At 39.6% G+C, this 19,349-nt stretch overlaps 2 protein-coding genes across 2 annotated transcripts; both read left to right on the top strand.

The window, feature by feature from the left end:
• The first annotated feature begins 7,320 nt into the window (after positions 1-7,320).
• On the top strand, positions 7,321-8,586 carry LOC102712851 (chitinase 1-like). The gene is made up of 2 exons (XM_006662294.1): positions 7,321-7,622; positions 8,244-8,586. Exons 1-2 carry the CDS (start codon positions 7,321-7,323, stop codon positions 8,584-8,586), a joined length of 645 nt encoding a protein of 214 aa, XP_006662357.1.
• Positions 8,587-12,883: 4,297 nt separating this feature from the next.
• Positions 12,884-13,901, top strand: LOC102718393 (chitinase 2-like). The gene has a single exon (XM_015841621.2). The coding sequence runs from the start codon at positions 12,928-12,930 to the stop codon at positions 13,798-13,800; it is 873 nt and encodes a 290-aa protein (XP_015697107.2). The 5' UTR covers positions 12,884-12,927; the 3' UTR covers positions 13,801-13,901.
• Positions 13,902-19,349: the final 5,448 nt, after the last annotated feature.

The following is a 19,349-nucleotide window of genomic DNA, read 5'->3' as shown; positions in this document are numbered from 1 at the left end:
GATCTAGATCACCTTAGGCCATCTCCACCTTCACACCTCTGCTTCATCCGTCGAGACGTTGTCATTCTTTTGCTAAGGCAAAGACTTACGGTGGTGTATTCGTCAAGGAGGTGGCGGTGAGGAGAGAGAAAGAGAGCGAGGAAGCTAATGACATGTGAGACCTGTAAGGGCACCTCCAATGCAGGGTGCTTAGTGAGGTGCTTAACATAAGCACCCTGCATTGGAGGTTGCGGCATGCCCTACATCTGGTTCTGCGGTTGAGCAACATGAATCAAACTCAACCGATACCTAATTAAGCGACCTAAAATGGCCCTTTTGTTTTCCTTGCGTCAGCCATCAGAAACAATGGACAGCCCAACTGCGCTCTTGCCAATACGCGGCCCGCACAGTGGGCCCACACAGCTCAACCTAGCCGAGCTTTCTCCAGGCCGGGCTCGATCCGAATTCAACTGCCTCCAAATTGCTCACCGGTTCGAGGCCACAGTCCGAGATGAAATTAATCTGGCTAATTATGCCTGCCACGATACCTTATTTTCGCCACAAATTATATATTTCGCACTGCATAGAACTAACATATTGCACGTACGTTACAACAGAATTTTATTAAAAATATAATTAGCATTCTATTAAAATATAATTTATAAAAATAGTTTGATATATAGGTCTCAATTATTTTTCATTTCAAAAAAATAGGAGAGTATGGGTGGTGGAGTAGGTGGCAAATTCATCACCACCACCACTTTTTTTATAGGAGTACAGAAAACAACGTTTGCTAACAGATGCTACAAGTACAGAAAACAACGTTTGCTAACAGATGCTACAAGTAGATATGCCACAATCAACGCAATTGCACCATATTCAACATGTCAACAATTATCATAGTACCCACCACTAGTTCGGACTTAATAAACAAATATTTTTTATTACAAAATTTAAACTCTTAGGGTTTTAATGGACTTCATATTCTACATTACATATAAATAATAAAGAAAATATCATCCTTACCTACCATTTAAGAACGTCTTTATACATGATATTTTTTGTGCTCTTTCCAGTGAACTCTTTTTTATTTGGTTTGACCAAAATCCAAGTTGTTTCCCTTGACATGCCCCTAAAAAGTGCAACGTAAAGCTTTCCATATGAAAAGATGGACTCTGGAAGATATATCTCGACATCTGAGATGATTTGTCTTATAATTTATTTATGGTCATTGAAAAATTGGAATTGTTTTCTCTTGAACTTGAAAGAAGAAAAATATCGTCTGAGAGACATAACGAGATCATAGGAATAAGCACTCTCTTGCATTTATGTGGGCATGCATCGAGGTGACGACAACGTTAGGATGGAAAACAACGTCACAGGATGGTCAACCTCGGATAGGTGAGGACACTTAATTTGGGCCGTGGTCTTAGAGAGACGACAGAGGGACATAATTTGGATGATATACCCAAGTTCTTATAATGTTGTTCATCTGAAACAATACATAGAAACACATATTTTCTTTCTTAAAATATTGTTCCTGTAAATTTTATTTTGATTTTTTGGTGAAGGAAATGTATGATTGTCTAGTTGGTTGCTGATTAATTTGGTGGAGCTAAATGGATGCCTAGATTAAGCAGATTGTGATAGGCAGATGAAAACTGTGCGTGATTTGGGGAGTGGTAAAGGAAAGGAGTGTAGATGGTACCTGAACCATCCGATTTGATATAGATGATTTGAGTTGTTAGATTTGTGTAATGAGTAAAATAAGTTTGTGTATTATATGGTAGAAAAAATATATAATAGTTTTTTAACAAAGTGAAATTACTAATGATATTTTTTATTAGTTGTGTTTCCAGTTTATTATTATCATCAGTAGTTGCACATATATTTGAATGATTTTTTTAAAATTATTATACAATGATGCGTTATTTGACATATCAATAAATTTACTTATTTCACATAAAAACATGGTTCTGACAAAATATTTCTAAACTATCAGATACTCATTCGTACTTTATCCAAGATTTATATCTGATATTATTATTATAAGTAATTTGACTATCTGGACGTCCAAAAATAGTGGTATAAAGTCTTGATCGGTCTGATGTTTAGTGCAATGTGGTATGACATTGATCATGAACTTAATTGTATTGGTATTCTAAGTGTATGATTTAAATGAAATTTGATTCTAAAGATATACATTGCATATTTGCAGATATTTATGATTAAAAAATCATATATTTATCATCTAATATATAAAAATTATTTCTAATTAGAAATATATTTTCTAACATATAGAAACTCTATAATTAATAAGATAATTTATAATTTAGAACTCCGATATATGGATAGATCTAACGAAGATGATTTTCACTGTCGGATTTAAAGAAATATGATAAATATATAGGGTAAGTAAAAGTAGTTGGTACACTGTGGGCAAAACATTGAGAGCGCCCGAAATTTTTTTATTTTTTAAACCTTTATTTTTACTGTAGAAACCTTCTGGCCACGTCAATGTTGGTAGCGTCGTATGACAACGCTAGCACGTTACCTAGTTAGCGTGGCAGGCTTGCCACGCCAGTATCAGTGGTGTGGCAAGACAGTGCTGTCATGCCACCGACAACAGCTTGACAGCGTTTTTGCTACGCCAACGTTGGTGGCGTGGTCAAAAGTTTATATGGTGGAAATACTTTTTCACGAGGTTTAGTAATAAAATTATTGATTAAAAAATTTAAAACATAAAAGAAATTCGAGCGCCCGCTAGCCTTGGCGGCGCCGGCGCCGGCGAGCAGCAGCCACTGGCATCTCGGTGCTCCGGTTCGACTCACACCGTCGTCAGGTCGAGTGGTTGCCACGTGTTCGAGATCCGTGACTGCTCCCTCCTCCACGCGATCACCCCCAACGGTGGTCTCGCATCAGGTCTGGCTGACTGGCTCGTTCCCGACGGGAGGCCAAACCGATTTCTTGCTCACAAAAGAGATACAATTGCAAAAGCTAAGTGAAAATGTGCGCTTGAGTGCTTATGCTTGATGTTGTAGATCGAAGTTTCCGATGGAGCTTGATGATGCTGTATGAAAATCTTATTGGACAACAATATCTTGTCGACACTACTTAGAAGAAGAAAAAAAAAACGATCCATTACTAAATATTGGCCAAAAATATAATCTAATATATAGATGATTTAGGGTCGCTAAAAAGAAATTGATCTATACTAATCTATGGATAATTTATTGTAACTAATTGATGTGACACACCAGGGAGATTTACGGAGAAATCATCACCCCGAAGCGACACGAACATGAGCTATAGGGACCAAGTATACAATGAAGATGGTATATGGTTTTAATACCATGTGAAAAATATTGAATACGAGAGAAATCATATATTATGTTGTGTATTATATATAAGAGATAAATACTTGAAATATATGTTAAATATTGTATCTTATCTCTGTCTCTTATCTCTATAAACTTTATTGGACATGTAAATATTTTATCTCTAACAACGCTATTGTCGCCTCTGCCCGCGAGACTAACGACTACCATTGGTGGGTGGGGGAAAGACGAGAGGCCATAAGAACAAGAGAGAAAAGAACTATCGTGCAACACCATCGCTGTTTTTTTGATATGGCATTGGTGCGTTTGAGTGTGTCGGTGGTCTACGGCGGGTTGTACTATAAAATCAACACCGTGAATAAAATCTAGTTTCACAGGTGGGCCTCTTATAGATATTTTTCATAAACGCCTCTCTAGACCCTAAGGTTGTGTTTGATTTTAGGATTAGATTGGGTTAGGAAAGATCCAACTCATTTTTAAAGTTGTTTGGTTTGGAGAACCCAGAAAAGAAATATTCTTGCAAGATCTAGATCCAACTCGATCATTACATACGCTACCCAATAGGTCTACGTGCACCCGTCGGCGTCGCAGGCCGTCGCAGGATAGGGAGAGAAGGCTCCGTGTGTGCCAGATCTAGAGGACGCTGACGCCAACCAAGCTCCTCCGTTCCTCTGCGTGTGTGTCGCCTATGAGGAGGGAGATGAGACTGAGCTCCTCCGTTCCTCCATAGTGGGACAGCGGAGACCGGAGAGGAGGAGAGGACGAGGCGGCTGCCGCTCCTCCACCTGCGCGTGCATGACGTCAACCGAGCTCACACCAGAGCAACCTCCCGTGTCATAGCGACGGAACCGCTCGCTCCATCTCTTAGTTGGGTATTTGATCAAACGTGGACTAATAGGTGTGTTAAATTAAAAGAGATAATTGGAGCCATCCCACTATCTCGTGAGGATAGTCATGTTTTCGCAAGCGGGTCTCCGAGCACAACCGATTGTGTAAATGTATTTTGACTTGACCCTGGAGGTCATACATATTTTCATACACACAAGGATTTTCTTTAGGCCCTGTTTGTATAAATAGAGGGGAGATGTCTAAAAAAATATTTTTTCTAATTTTACAGTGCATTAACTGGAAAATAAATGTGCAGATGGGGTTTTACTGTTCCTAGACTATTATAATTAATGGAACCAAAAACTGTCCACTGTTTATTTATACTACCTCCGTCTCTAAATGTTTGACGTCGTTAATATTTTTATATACGTTTTACTATTCGTTTTATCCATTTTTTTGTCAAATATGTAGAGATATATATACGTAAAAGTATATTTAAAAATAAATGAAATGATATAAAAATAATTAATAATTATATAATTTTTTTAAATAAGACAAACAGTCAAATATATATAAAAAGTTAACGACGTTAAACATTTAGGTACAGAGAGGGAGTATATTACGGTGAGTCAATTAACGGCGATCGAGATCTGTTCTAGTTAGAACAGTTTACTTCTGATCCGTTCATTGTGGATGCACGTAGTTTTCTTTACTTTAAAAGTACCAACTTTATGGCGTAATGGCAATAGATATATAATGCCTGAGCTCTGTCAAGTCGTTGATCGGTTCACCAATCACTGCATCAGCCATGAAAATTTAGGTGTCTGGGCCAAAATTTAGTGAGCCGTGAGTGAAGGCTATTGGGTTATTTACTGTGAGACAGGTACTCTCTCTGTCTATTCTTATCTAAGAGAGAAGATTTCACTAGACATTTTGTCAACGACTTTGTCATTCTTATCGATCTAAAATTGAAATTTCACCATAAATTTATATTACGATATACTACTAGTATTGTTACGAATGAATCCATGTACAGAAGAACATTGAAATTGTACAATGTCTTTCAGAAAGCTAAACCGACGCTTGCCCTCCCTCGATCCGTACTGCCGTAGTCCTCTATGTTTTCATGTTACAAAATATTTTAATTTTATCTACATTTATTAAGGATTAATATATATATATATATGTGCTAGAATTCATATAAATAGATGATTAAACAAAATATCTTATTATTATGTGAAAGAGAGATCGATGATACCGTAGCGAGAGTATATATAGAAAGACAATCCAATAATGCAGCTAGCTCAGTTGACGACATGGCGCGGCCTAGCTACTAAACAATATTGGCGCATGCAAGCATAAGTGTTTATTACAGACCTACTCGATCGATCGAGGATTGTGAGAATCAATAAAGCATTCCTCCATCGCAAAAAAAGAAAACATCGACATACTCCTTTTGCGTCACTAATCTGTTGATGTATGTTCAGACACCTTAAATTTTTGTCTGAGCATAAAGACTATATATATATATATATATATATATATATATATATATATATATATATATATATATATATATATATATATATATATATATATATATCCAAAGATAACCTTCGTCGTACTTCTTCCCCGTTTTATCGATCCCGGTTAATTACTTCTTCCCCCTCGCAGCACCAGTAACTTGACGGGCGCCCAACTAGCTTTAGCTTCATTAGTCTGACTGATTAATTGGTGATTATAATTGGTGGCGATGGGGTGATGACCGTGATCATGAGTATATATTGAGTTTATATATTCATTCCTAGTTGATCGACACGTTAATCCCCACTTGTAAAGGCGGCCACACTGGAGTACTGCTGCTCCGGTCCTGCTCGATCGAGTTTCCTAGAACGATGAATTTTACGCTAATATTTAAAAAGTTTTTAGAGGTGCTAAATTTTTAATTAGAAATTTTGGTACCTCTAATTACTTGCAATCCTTGTACAAATGTTGAGTTTGATTAGTCAAGCAATTTTATTCTAGAAAAGGTTCTAGGGAGTACTATAATTCATAGGTTAAACTTTTATACCTCAAGCTAGTACTAGCATGTTGCACATGTGCTGTAACAGGGTTTTTTATTAAAAAAGTATCATTAGCATGTTATTAATATTATTTTTGCATGTACCATTTCTTAATTACTACATATATTTTTTACTAATATGCCCAGTACCTATTCATTGCACAGGTTTTTTCTTTCCATGAAAAAATAGAGAGTCAGTGGAGATGGTTAACATGTAAGTCTATAATTATTTTTCTTCTAAAAATCAAGGAGTTGGTGAGCTCGAGTGTTAGATTCACTGCAAACAGCCATCACCACTAGGAATATTTATATGAGTGAAGATGTAGGTCGAGATACCAAAATTACCTTAAATTTTGGGAGCAATTTTACCATACTTAAGAAAGTACCTCTAAATACCAAAAATTATACTCAAATTTTGGTACCTTGGGTATAAAATACCAAGAGATATCAAATTTTACACTATAAAAGGTGGTATATTGCAGTACTTCTTTCAAGGATAATAAAGTTATTCAAATTCTGGTATATAGAGATAATGATTTTTTTATTATAGAAATTTTACGATTCTTGAAAATGTATCTAAAAGTAGTGTAAAGCCTCGATATTTCAGTAGACATGATATATAAATATGGTAAAAGTAGTTATGTTCTCTAGTGTAAGATCTTGTTACCTCTATGTATGAGTTATCTCGACTTATGAAAATTTTAGACTAAACATTTTGTAACTCTTAATACTTTTGTAAAAACCATGTATACCAATTTATCTACTTCAAAATATTGCACCTCCAGGTGATCCCGTCCATTAGTTCCATCATAAATACACCATGCAAGCAATGATGCTCGCTCACACAGCAACAACCAAAAGCTCGAACAGCAACACGTACCTAGGGTCGAGCTAGCTAGCTTTGGTAAGTGTACGTACGTCGAGCCATGTCAACCATGGGGGTGTTCCGGGAGTACGTCGGCGCGCAGTGGGCGGCCGTCCAGCTGAGCGACGTGCCCGTCATCTCCGGCGTCGCGCTGTTCCACCTCATCCTCGCCTTCGCCGTCGACTACACCAGGGACTCGCCGCCGCAGCCGTTCTGGGACGAGGGCCACCACACGCCGGCGGAGGTGCATGGCCGACGTCAAGCTCCAGCACCCCAACGCCCAGGTCGTGCTCGGCGTCGGCGGGGCCACCGTGGGCGGCGTCGACACCTACTTCTCGCCGGCGGACGAGGACAGCTGGGTGAGCAACGCCGTCGACTCGCTCTCGGGCATCATCGACACGTACCAGCTCGACGGCATCGACATCGACTACGAGCAGTTCAACGGTGATGAGGCCCTGTTCGCCAGATGCATCGGGAGGCTCCTGACAGAGCTCAAAGCAAGATACCCGGCATTAGTCACGTCCATTGCACCGTACAAAGACACTGAGGGGTACATATACTATTTTCCTACACTAATAGTCCCCCTGTTTTATATCGAAAGATTCTTTTACATATGTCCCGACTATTGATTAATATATATTGTTTAGTATTTATATAAATATAGGCAGTGACAGAAAATCTTACCTAGCTAATAAAAACAAAGATATACTATATTTTATCTTAGAATGGATAGATCCCAAATAAATTACTAGATTTCTCTTGCAAGCACTTTAGATTGGTTATGGCATGATTAAAGGATGAAGTATTTAATTGTGCCCTTTTATTGACTTCTGCTAGGTGATTAATTGCTCCGTTTGGTTTTAAAATATAAGTATTTTTAGGTTGTATAAAAATATTAAGGTTGTATAAAAATTAAGAATGTCTTTTATTCTCTTCGTAGGTTAAAATTTAAATTTTGAATCGATTAATTAATTTGCAATTACTTGATTGGCCTGGCATGACTGAAATATTAATAATTATAAAGACAAACACAGAAATACTTATATTACAATATAAAATTTGAATGCTAAAAATATTTAGAGGAACAGGGGCGGTAACTAATTATATATTGAGCCTACTGGCCAATTATTTTCCCTGAGCGGTTAATCGATCTCTGCATGAATTAATGTAGCTATTACCAGGCACTGTGGAGCAGCTACCAGGAGGTGATCGACTACGTCAACTACCAGTTCTACGCAAACCCGGCGAGCACCCGCGTGGAGCAGTACATGGAGGAGTACGGCCGCGTGGCCGGCTCGGTGTTCGCCGGCGGCAGCGTGCTGGCGTCCATCAACACCAGCAACCCGGCGGACGTGGTGACCGTCGACGCGTACACGGCGCTCCAGGCCTGCGCCCAGCTCGCCGGCAACCTCACCGGCATCTTCGTCTGGTCCGCCGACAGCTCCTACTACAACAACCTCGACTTCTGGTACGAGGGCCAGGCGCAGCAGATACTGGCCGTCGGCACCAACTGATCGATCGATCGTACGTACGACGCCCCGCCGGCCACCGCGCCATGTCATGTCTGCTCTTCTCGTCGTCCCCGTCATGTCATGTCTGCTCCCACTAATTAGCTCTGACGACGATGTGGTCTGCTGTGTGATTGAGGTGGTGTTTAGATTGAGAAAATTTTTGGGACAAGTGTCATGTCAAATGTTTGACCGGATGTCCGAAAGGATTTTCGGACATAAATGAAAAAACGAATTTCACGGCTAGTCTGAAAACCGTGAGACGAATCTTTTGAGACTAATTAATCCATCATTAGCACATGTTGGTTACCGTAGCACTTATGGCTAATCATGGATTAATTAGGCTCAAAAGATTCATCTTGAAGATTTCTTTCATAACTGTGCAATTAGCTTTTTGGTTCATCTATGTTTAATGCTTTATTTAAGTGTCCAAAAATTTGATGTGATGTTTTTGGAGAAAAATTTTGGGAACTAAACGAGGCCTGAATGAATAATCTACTACTAGTAGCTTGTACAGTATGGTGCAATCATGTTACGTTTAGCTATATATTGAGCTGGTTTTAAGTACTTGGTGATATGAAGTATGAAGCTTAATTACTAATCATAATACTGAATTTTCTTGGCAGTCAATTTTTTTTTGGGGGAGGGAGGGGGGGGTGAATAATTGCCTGCCAGGCATATATGCACATTTTCTTCGTGGATTCTCAAACCTACCAGGGAAAAAATTAAAACGCCGGGGCAACTATTGTTTGGCCGGCGTACGTGATCAACACCAGAAAACAACGGAAAGGATATTTTTCTACTTTGTTAATTATTTGATTAGCAGTATTTTTTATTTTTGTTTTGTTTTGCTATAAAGATCATAATAAAAAGGACAATATTATCCCTTCAAATTTCTACTACACCTAATATCCCAGTCGTCCGATAAAAATAGATCAACGGTATGATTAAATCGGTCTTTTGGGACAAACCATAGCTAATAAGTACTACAACGAAAAAAAAGGCAAAACATATGAGCTGGGTCTCTTTGTTTACCGTAAGAGTTTTTTTTACCATTTTTGAAAAAATATCTCAAGGATGATAAAAAAGTACCTTGAGATACCAAAAATTTGTATTAAAATTATTGGTACCTTGAGATACTTTTGAAGGATGATAAAAAAGACCTTAGAGTAAAGGCACACTACCTAATGTCTCATCACAACAAAACATCAAATTCATCATGGTCTATACAAGTTAATTTATGGATATACGGCATGCCCAAACCATATGATTAATCAAGTATTAATTATTTCAATCTTTAAAAATAGATTAATATGATTTTTAAACTAACATTTTTATAAAAGATGTTTACTTAGCTAGCGGTGGGTGTTTTTTCATTTAGGGTCACATGGATGGTCACGACATAAATTTTGGAAATCCTCTCTAGACTGATCAAGAAATTTCAAGATGCAACGGATCTCGTTTTGTGCGATCCACCTGCTTACTTTACAGAAGTGATGTAAATCTCTATATATGTTTTGAAGCCTTTAGACATATGCCATTATAGAAGTTGGGCATATCCAGCATGTATTAAATCAAATTTTGAGTCCTAACAATCCTAAGTGGACAACGAAATGTTTTAGTTCACCCCCAACTTTCACATCATCTAGAATTTCAAAAGGAGATTTCATATCCATTCTCACCGGTGATCTGGTCCTACAGGAGAGTGGCACAAAGTACTGGAAGAAAGTATAGAAAGTAATCGATAAGATTAATACGTGTCACGGGACAGTGGAATATAATCTATGAATTGTTGATATATATATATATGTATGTATATATCAATAAATGGTTATAATAAGAATAATGCTACCCTCCGCCATTACTACGGTGTGAATCTACGGCCTGACATCAACAGTACTGCTAGGTTGCTCGCCATTTAGAGGCGGAATCAGAAAAATTCAAAGAGTAAGACTAAATAATATCGTTGAAAATATTTTTAAAATTTATATGGTGATACCACATAATTTTAAGGGCATCCACAGTGTTGTGATAAGGGTAGTAAGCATTAAATGCTCCACTACTACCCCGTAGTAACCGCTGTGAGAGTGGTAAAATGTTAATACCAGGTCCCATGGTTGATACCAGTAAAAAGACACTATTTACACAGTATTACTGACACACACTAATAAAATTTGGAGTGGCCGTCGCGGGAGGGACACAGGAGGTTGGGAATACAGACTTTTTAGTGGTGGGTCCCACCTTATTTACGATGTTCGGTGATAAGCATTGTAAAGTCTAAACCAATCTATGTACAGCCTGATGTAGGGACCACCTTATCACCTTTTTAGCCATTTAGCATTGCTGATGCCCTAATAGGACTATGAGTATGGGATTTTATGATGCAACGGATTTCATTTTGTGCGATCCACTTGCTTACTTTACATTGCAGAAGTGATGTGAATCCCTGTATATGTTTGAAGCCTTTAGACATATGTCATTATAGAAGTTGGACATCCAGCTTGTATTCATTCAAATTTTGAGTCCTAATACTCCCAAGTGGACAACGAAATGTTTTAGTTCACCCTAACTTTCATATCATCTAGAACTTCAAAAGGAGATTTAATATCCATTCTCACCGACGATCTGGTCCCAGTGGAGAGTGGCATAGTACTTGAAGAAAGAATAGAAAGTACTACCTCTGTTTTATATTATATTGTGAGACTTTCTAGTTTTGCTTAATTTCATTTATTGATGAATGTATATAATTTATATATGTGTCTAGATTCATTTGTGTATCATGGGACAGTGGAATTGCTACCCTCCGTCATTACTACCTACTGTTAGACGATATGAATCCACAGCCAATAATGACATCAACACTGCTAGCTAAGTTGCTCGCCATTTAGGGGCGGAACCAGAAAAAATTCTAAGAGTAGGACTAAGATAATATAGTTAAAAATATTTTTAAAATTTATACTATAATTCCAGGTAATTTTAAGAGGATTATGAGCATGGGCTTAGGGCTCTAGCCCTATGTGCCCAGGGCCTGCTTCCACCTCTGCCACCGTTGGATCCCCACTCCCAGTAAGGCAACAAACAGAAAAGCTCACCATTTTCCTAAAAGCCCAACCCAATACAATCTGTTCTCTTGCGATGGCCCGTAAAAGGCACTAATAGTTAGCCCATTAGGTTATCAGCCTGTTTAACCCATGGATTGACCTGCCAATTACGAGGATGGAACGGATCAAGTGATGATCGTGACATGACCATTCAGGTAAATCTGAATTTTTCTTCTCGATACAGGCGTTGAAAACGAATTGAAAGCACTGTCAGCATATATATATATATATATATCTATATCTTGAGATTAATCACAATAGATCCATTGGTGCCCCTCGAGTCGTCGCATCCAAACGACACGTGACTTAACTTGCATCAGCTAATTAACGTGAACGTTTTCTCCTAATATGGTATTTAGTCAATTGATTTTTCAATATCTCGTAGTCGCGTGCATGCATATGTATGGATGGTCTAACTAAAAGTCTTGCATGTATCATGTATGCATTAAATGTTTGCCTCTAGATATATCTGTATGTCACCCTTATATATAAATATAATATCCAATCTAAGACAATCTTGGGTCGTGCTGATTTGCTTGGCTTCATTAATGGAAGCCCCAATACACAAATGGTTGGCGTGGACTAGCTTGTAAGCATAGCTAGCTTCTCCGGTTTCGTGGCGTGCACATGGAGCTCTTTTTCGTGTTTGGTGACTTGTCGCTTATCTACCACAGGATTTACTTGTTTATACTCTCACCGTCTCGTATTATATATTCCCTTCGTCGCATATTATAATTTTATCTAAATTTATTTATGTACTAATAAAATTAGACACATATAAAACATATACATTGATATATCAATAAATCTAAGTCAAATTTAAAAAATTTTATAATATAGAGCAGAGTGAATATCACTTTGGGATTACTTTTTAAGTCAAGTATACTAATCGTCTATAATATCAAATTAGTTCGATTAAATCCATAATTATTTATTTTTAGAAATATTACTATATTTTCTATAAATTTATATCGAGCATAAAGATACCAAGTGACTTATAACATGAAAATGGATGGAGTAGCACCATTTAATAAGCAACAGCTGATGTGATGCATCAAACAGTAACTAGATCAGAACCTGATTATTTGCTTCCTCATCTTTCCAACATTGGTGTACTTGAAAAGATAATTAATCAATTTATTAACCACTAATAGCTCTCTTGTTTCCTAATGTATGCGTGTATATATAGATATCTAGATAGATCGATCGATAGCAGCTAGCAGAGGCAGCAAGTAGCTAGCTAGCCATGACGAACGGGTACCTTTTCCGGGAGTACATCGGCGCGCAGTTCACCGGAGTTCGCTTCTCCGACGTGCCCATCAACCCCAACCTCAGCTTCAACTTCATCCTCTCCTTCGCCATCGACTACACGTCGCCGGCTGGCGGCGCCACGCCGGCGCCGACCAACGGCGTGTTCGCGCCGTACTGGGACACGGACAACCTGTCCCCGGCCGACGTCGCCGCCGTCAAGGCGGCCCACCCGAACGTCAGCGTCATGGTCGGGCTCGGCGGCGACAGCGTGCAGGAGGCCGCCAAGGTGTTCTTCTCGCCGGCCTCCGTCGACTCCTGGGTGGCCAACGCCGTCGCGTCCGTCTCCGGCATCATCAGCGCCTACGGCCTCGACGGCGTCGACGTCGACTACGAGCACTTCAACGACGACGGCACCTCGGGCCCCGGCGTGGCCGCGTTCGTGGAGTGCGTCGGCCGCCTTCTCACCGAGCTCAAGGCGAGGCACCCCAACATCACCACCTCCATCGCGCCGTTCGAGGACCCCGTGGTGCAGCGCTACTACCAGCCGCTGTGGCGGCGCTACTCCGGCGTGATCGACCACGTGAACTTCCAGTTCTACGGCTACGGCGACAACACCGACGTGCCGACGTACGTGCAGTTCTACGACCAGCAGGCGGCCAACTACCCCGGCGGCAGGGTGCTCGCCAGCTTCAAGACCGGCGACGTGGCCGGGCTGCTCTCGCCGGAGCAGGGGATCGCCGGCGCGAAGGAGCTGCAGCGGCAGGGGAAGCTGCCGGGGCTGTTCATCTGGTCGGCGGACAGCTCCAAGGCCAGCAGCTACGGCTTCGAGTACGAGACCAGGGCGCAGGAGATCATCGCCAACCATTGATCTCTCATCGGACGGTCAGGGTATTGAGGTGGTTGGATTTGCTACGAATAAGCGGATATATATGTGCACGGTGCAGTTTCCGAAGAGCACGCATGGTGTTCCTATATCATACACTATATAATGTATGTGTGGTGAATTGTGACGGATATTTTTATAGAATAAGTTTCGCCAACAATGATATATAATTGATTTTCGTTATTTATCATATAAATATGCCTGCTAATGGACTGGCTTCTAATTTAGACTGTTTTTGGCCGGATGCAAATGAGGAGTTGGATTAGATTAGGTTACATGGAAAAATGGATTGATATTGACTCAATTTACTTAGGTGGTTTTAAGTTCTAAACAGATTTTGCCCGTGAGGGCAAATGATCCCACATGCAGAAATTGATCAAAATTTGCAGAAGTTTCTCCTATACATAAATCATTCTACTAAATTTTAGTTAAATTTGATAAATTTTTATAGTATAAGCGCGGGTTTAAAAATTTTAGATCTGCTAGAGTGGATTGGACTTATTTTAGCTAAATGGTTTGGTGCAGATTAAAATAAAGTCAAATTAGATTGGTCTGAGTTAGGTCCTAATTACGAATGATTGGTGTGCGTTGATTTGTTATACTACTTCATAAAAGGATGGTTTATGAATGGTTTGAAGTGGATTTGGGTTCGATCGAAGCTCTTACGTAGGAAAGTCTGCTCGACTTTTGAGTCACCTAATTTCTTCAATTGTTTAATTTTCATCTCCTTAATTTAAAACAAACTCAGCCACTCAATTCTTAAAACTAGACATCGAATAAGATGGCGAGAAGACCCGCTTGTTATTAAAACCCATGCAGTATTGTGATCCCCGTTTTGTCAGGATTCAGGAACAGAGTTTGAGTTTTGACCGTGGTGTCATAAAGAAAATATATGTCCACTTTCATACGCTAAATATTCTCACCCCTATTTTTTTCTGCTTATATTTATAGATCAAAATTTAAATTTTTAGTCTTAAATTCAAAATTAATTTTAGGATTTTTTCATCACAGTTTATTTTTTAATTTTAGCTTTTAGATCGTTAAAAACATAAGTTTCATTCACAAACTTATTTTTTTTCACAAATATGTCATTTGGCTTCCAAATCATCACCCTTATGTTTGTAAAAACTATACAGATCGGATTCAACTATAAGTTACACTGTGTCTTTATTGCTGGCATGTGGTCTAGATCATCATATATTCATATGAGCTTTTTATTATCCTTGAAAAAGTACATCAAGCTATCATACTTTTTAGTGTAAAAAATGTGGTACCTTGAGGTACCAAAAATTTACACGAAAATTCTTAGTATCTTAAGATACTTTTTAATAATGGTAAAAAGACCCTATTCATATACACTTTACACCCTCAAATGGAACTGTTATTGGTCTTGTTTTGAACCGAAACTATGGCCAATTTCTAAGAGCGGTGGGAAAAGTTTCCTGTTCCAGAGTTGTGGCCTAGAATTAAACGAGCCTGAGCTGAGGAATTGAGAATAAAGCTTTCTTTTTCTGCATTACTCCAATCAATGCATTAAAATTTTTCATTGGATAGTGCTGCATCATAAGTCAACATCGATCATATATGAAATTTATAAATACCGTGAATCGCAAAAACAAATATAGTTTTAGTTAATATATAATATAAACATAAAAATAATATAGATAGGGATAGTCACATGGCCTGATGGCCACCTGCACTGCCACCGGCTACTCCCGACTCTACTGCGAAAAGCTATTTTCACACGCAATGTTATAGAGCACAAGCATATCCAAGCCCAGCCCAAACCCAATGTGACTGGTGGCCTTGCTGGGCTAAGCCTGTTAGCCGGCCATTTTCGGGCATGGCCATTCGTCTGCTAGATGGCGTATAACAATACTAGCAGATCCCTGTGATGGCCAAACCACATATTTACGAATAAATATAATTTATAAATAAAATTTTTTATATGTATTACTAGTGCTTTAAAGTCAAGACTAGAAAACAAATTTTTGTGAAAATACTATAAAATAAACTGCAAATTTAAGATTTAAAATTTAAAATTTAGCTTATAAGCATACTTAGACCGCCTGTGTTAGATAACTTAGCTCCATCTTTTTTCGCGTGCATGCTTTCCGAATTACTAAACGGTGTATTTTTTGTAAAAAAATCTATAGAAAATTTATTTTAAAAAATCATATTAATCTATTTTATATTTTTTAATAATTAATTAATTATGTACTAATCTATTATTTCGTTTTCTGTCTGAGTAAGTTAACTTACCCTCCTCCTTACTGAACACGGCCTTGGAAACGAAAAGATAGTTGTATTCAGGCACGTACGTAACCTAAGTTAGACATGCTGGCTGGCTGGCCAGCACATGCGACGACTCAGGCCATGCAAAGTGCTCCTACGTGGTGAGGAGGTTAGCTCGCCATGCAGGAGCTAGTTCACCACGTCGGCCTGGACCGTGCCCCACGTGTCCTCTCGCCAAGAGCCCGTGGCTCTGTTAGAGAGAGGAGGGAGAAACCGGAGAAAAGTAAGAGAGAGGAGAGAGAAACTAGAGTGAGAGACGCCGACGCCGACGCTGCCACTGTCCGTCGACGCCGACCCCGACCCGTCGCCGGCGAGCTCCGCCTGTATCCTCGACGCGCCGCCACCCGGATCGGCGTCCCCGACACGGATAAGCAATGTCGTCGGTCGTTAATGTCGTTGTTTATCCGAGGTCGCCTCGGTCGTCGCCGTTGCCCGGCGAGTTCGCCGCGGCCGTCGCCGTCGCCTGCCGAGGTCCGCGGCCGTCGCCGTCACCCGACCGGGAGAGAGAGGGGAGTCAGAGTGACAGACGATAACCAGATCCTCGCATGCATCCGGCCGGTCCGGTCCCCCTACACACGTAACACTAATCGCCGATCGATCGAGATTGATCGAATCGATGCCGCCGTCGTCTTCGTACTGCACTACTCGTCGTCGCCGTGGCGGTGGCGGTGGCGCAGGGAAAGGACAGAAGGCGCAGATGGAGGCAGGCGCCGCCCTGCGCACCGGCACATGCGCGGCCCGGTCGACGGCACATGGCCGGCCCGGCCGCGCCTTCAATTGCGCGGTGCTCGATCTCCTCGGTATCTCGGCGGTAGGGACATGGCCTTCAATGCCGGCGATGCTCCTGTCGGCCCGCGCGCCGCCGGCGACTGTGTACACACGGCCGTGCATGCGCGCGCGTGCTTGCGCTCGGATACTGTTAGTCAACGTACGCGGTCAAGGGCAACACGACGTACGTAGTGCCCAATTAATGAGAAGTACTATGTACTACTTGTTACTGGTAAATTAATTAAGGCCACTGTGGAGGTTTTGTAAAGGTTTTAGGCGTTGTTTAGTTGGTAAAAATTTTTGCTAAAGAGGTCACATCGAACGTTTAACCGGATGTCGGAAGGGGTTTTTGGACACGGATGAAAAAACAAATTTCACGGCTAGCCTCGAAACCGCGAGACGAATTTTTTGAGCCTAATTAATCGGTCATTAGCACATGTTGGTTAATGTAGCACTTATGGCTAATCTTGGACTAATTAGGCTCAAAAGATTCGTCTCAAGATTTCTTTCGTAACTGTGCAATTAGTTTTTTGGTTTATCTATGTTAAATGCTTTATTTAGGTATCCAAAGATTCGATGTGATGTTTTTGGAAAATAAATTTAGGAACTAAACAAGGCCTTAATTTCCTTGGGTGATATGTCACTGAGTAAAAAACATTGAAGATTTGAAGTGACATAAAATTTATGACGAGAAAGAGGAGATCCGGTAGTGAGCTCGGTGCCACCCATTACAACCACCGATGAAGGTCACTAGATCTAGTAGGGCGAGCGACAGCAACAACGGTCGTTCAGGACATTTAGGCAACAAACCATGATCGCGTGGTGAGCTGATCGAAGAAAATGACGACGAGATAGGAGGGGTTACGTACTCCAAGCAAATGGGGACGAGAGAGGTAAGGGGATGCACACACCCCCCTCTCATGTCTTTTATCTGCGTATCCCTGCGTGGCGAGGTGATTTTGAGCGTGGATTCTAAGCTTTTTGAGGGGACATCCCTCGTTGACTTCTCGTCTATTGCATGTTATCTAAATAGTCATCAAAAATATGAAAAAAATTATAAAGATAGATTAATATGTCATATATCACTACATAAACATGCAAGTTAAAATATGACTTCTACAATTCATAACAAAAATAGCAAATTAAACTATAAATAGTATATACATACTCACAATTATATGTTTGTTATTTTTGCTATGGATTATAGAAGTCATATTTTAATTTGCATGCTTGTGTATTGATACATCACATATTAATCTATCTTCACAAATTTTTTTATTTTTTATGACTATTTGGATAGCATGCTATAGACAAGGGGACGTCACCTCGAGAGCTTAAAACAGTTTTCCGATGAATTTGCACATGCATACCTATGCTGTGGAGGACGTGCAAGACATGAGAGGGGATACGCGTGTGCAAGACATGAGAGGGGATGCGCGGATGCAGACCAGGTTTGGTGTATGCAAGTAAACATGCCCTATAATGTATTGCTTATATATTTCCCACCACATTCTCTCACACATCAGTTGAAATTTGTGTTGAAGATAGATATAAATCTTCTCTCATCTCCTCCATCTTCTCTAGAACTGTGGCCAGCCTAGCCTATTCGTTTGACCTAGACCCATTTATCATACAAAAACTATCTAAATCTATAGGCTTCCATATCAAGCCTCTTTCAACAAATTTTATGATAGAGGCAATGGCTACATATAAATTTATCTATGTCATTTACTCATAAATTTAAAACCAACATATACAATACATCGCTTCTAGTGCAACTAGCTCTATTAGTGTATCTACCAATCAACTATCAACTCTTCCCTTTCTCTCTTATTTATTAAAATTGTACACATAGTGGTGACTTCTCTTATCTTTTTCCTTCCATCCTGTACATCATCTTTTAAATCTATAACATCATATTTTAAAGAAAAAAGTCTACTTCGCCCCTACACTATCAGTGTTAGTCTACTTAACCCCCTAATGTATGAAATTAGATATTTCACCCCCTGAAATATAAAAACTAGATCAATTAATAACCCCTAAAACGGTTTTGTAGGTAGATTTGCCATGCAGATGCTGACGTGGTAGCACTATTGCTTACATGGCATAAAGATTGATCTATTAAACCCAAGTTGAACCAAATATTTCTTTTCACTCATTGATCAACAATCCTAAAAATGAGATATTATCACTAATGTTTATCGTGGGAAGAAAATACTGAACTGACTACCACCATGTCACTGCCTCTTTCATGCTCCACGTGACCAAAACCACCACCATGTCATCATGTACTCAACAAAAGCCACCTATAAAACTGCTTCAGGAGGTTATATAAAACCGCTTCAGGGGGTTATTTGATCTAGTTTTTGTACTTCGGGGATGAAATATATATATATATATATATATATATATATATATATATATATATATATATATATCCAGTTTCATACTTTAGGGGTTGGGTTAAGTAG

Source organism: Oryza brachyantha, chromosome 10 (assembly GCF_000231095.2).
Source record: "Oryza brachyantha chromosome 10, ObraRS2, whole genome shotgun sequence".
Classification (NCBI taxonomy): Eukaryota; Viridiplantae; Streptophyta; class Magnoliopsida; order Poales; family Poaceae; genus Oryza; species Oryza brachyantha.
The sequence above is the reverse complement of the archived record's forward strand: the minus strand, read 5'-3'. Positions and strand labels throughout refer to the sequence as shown.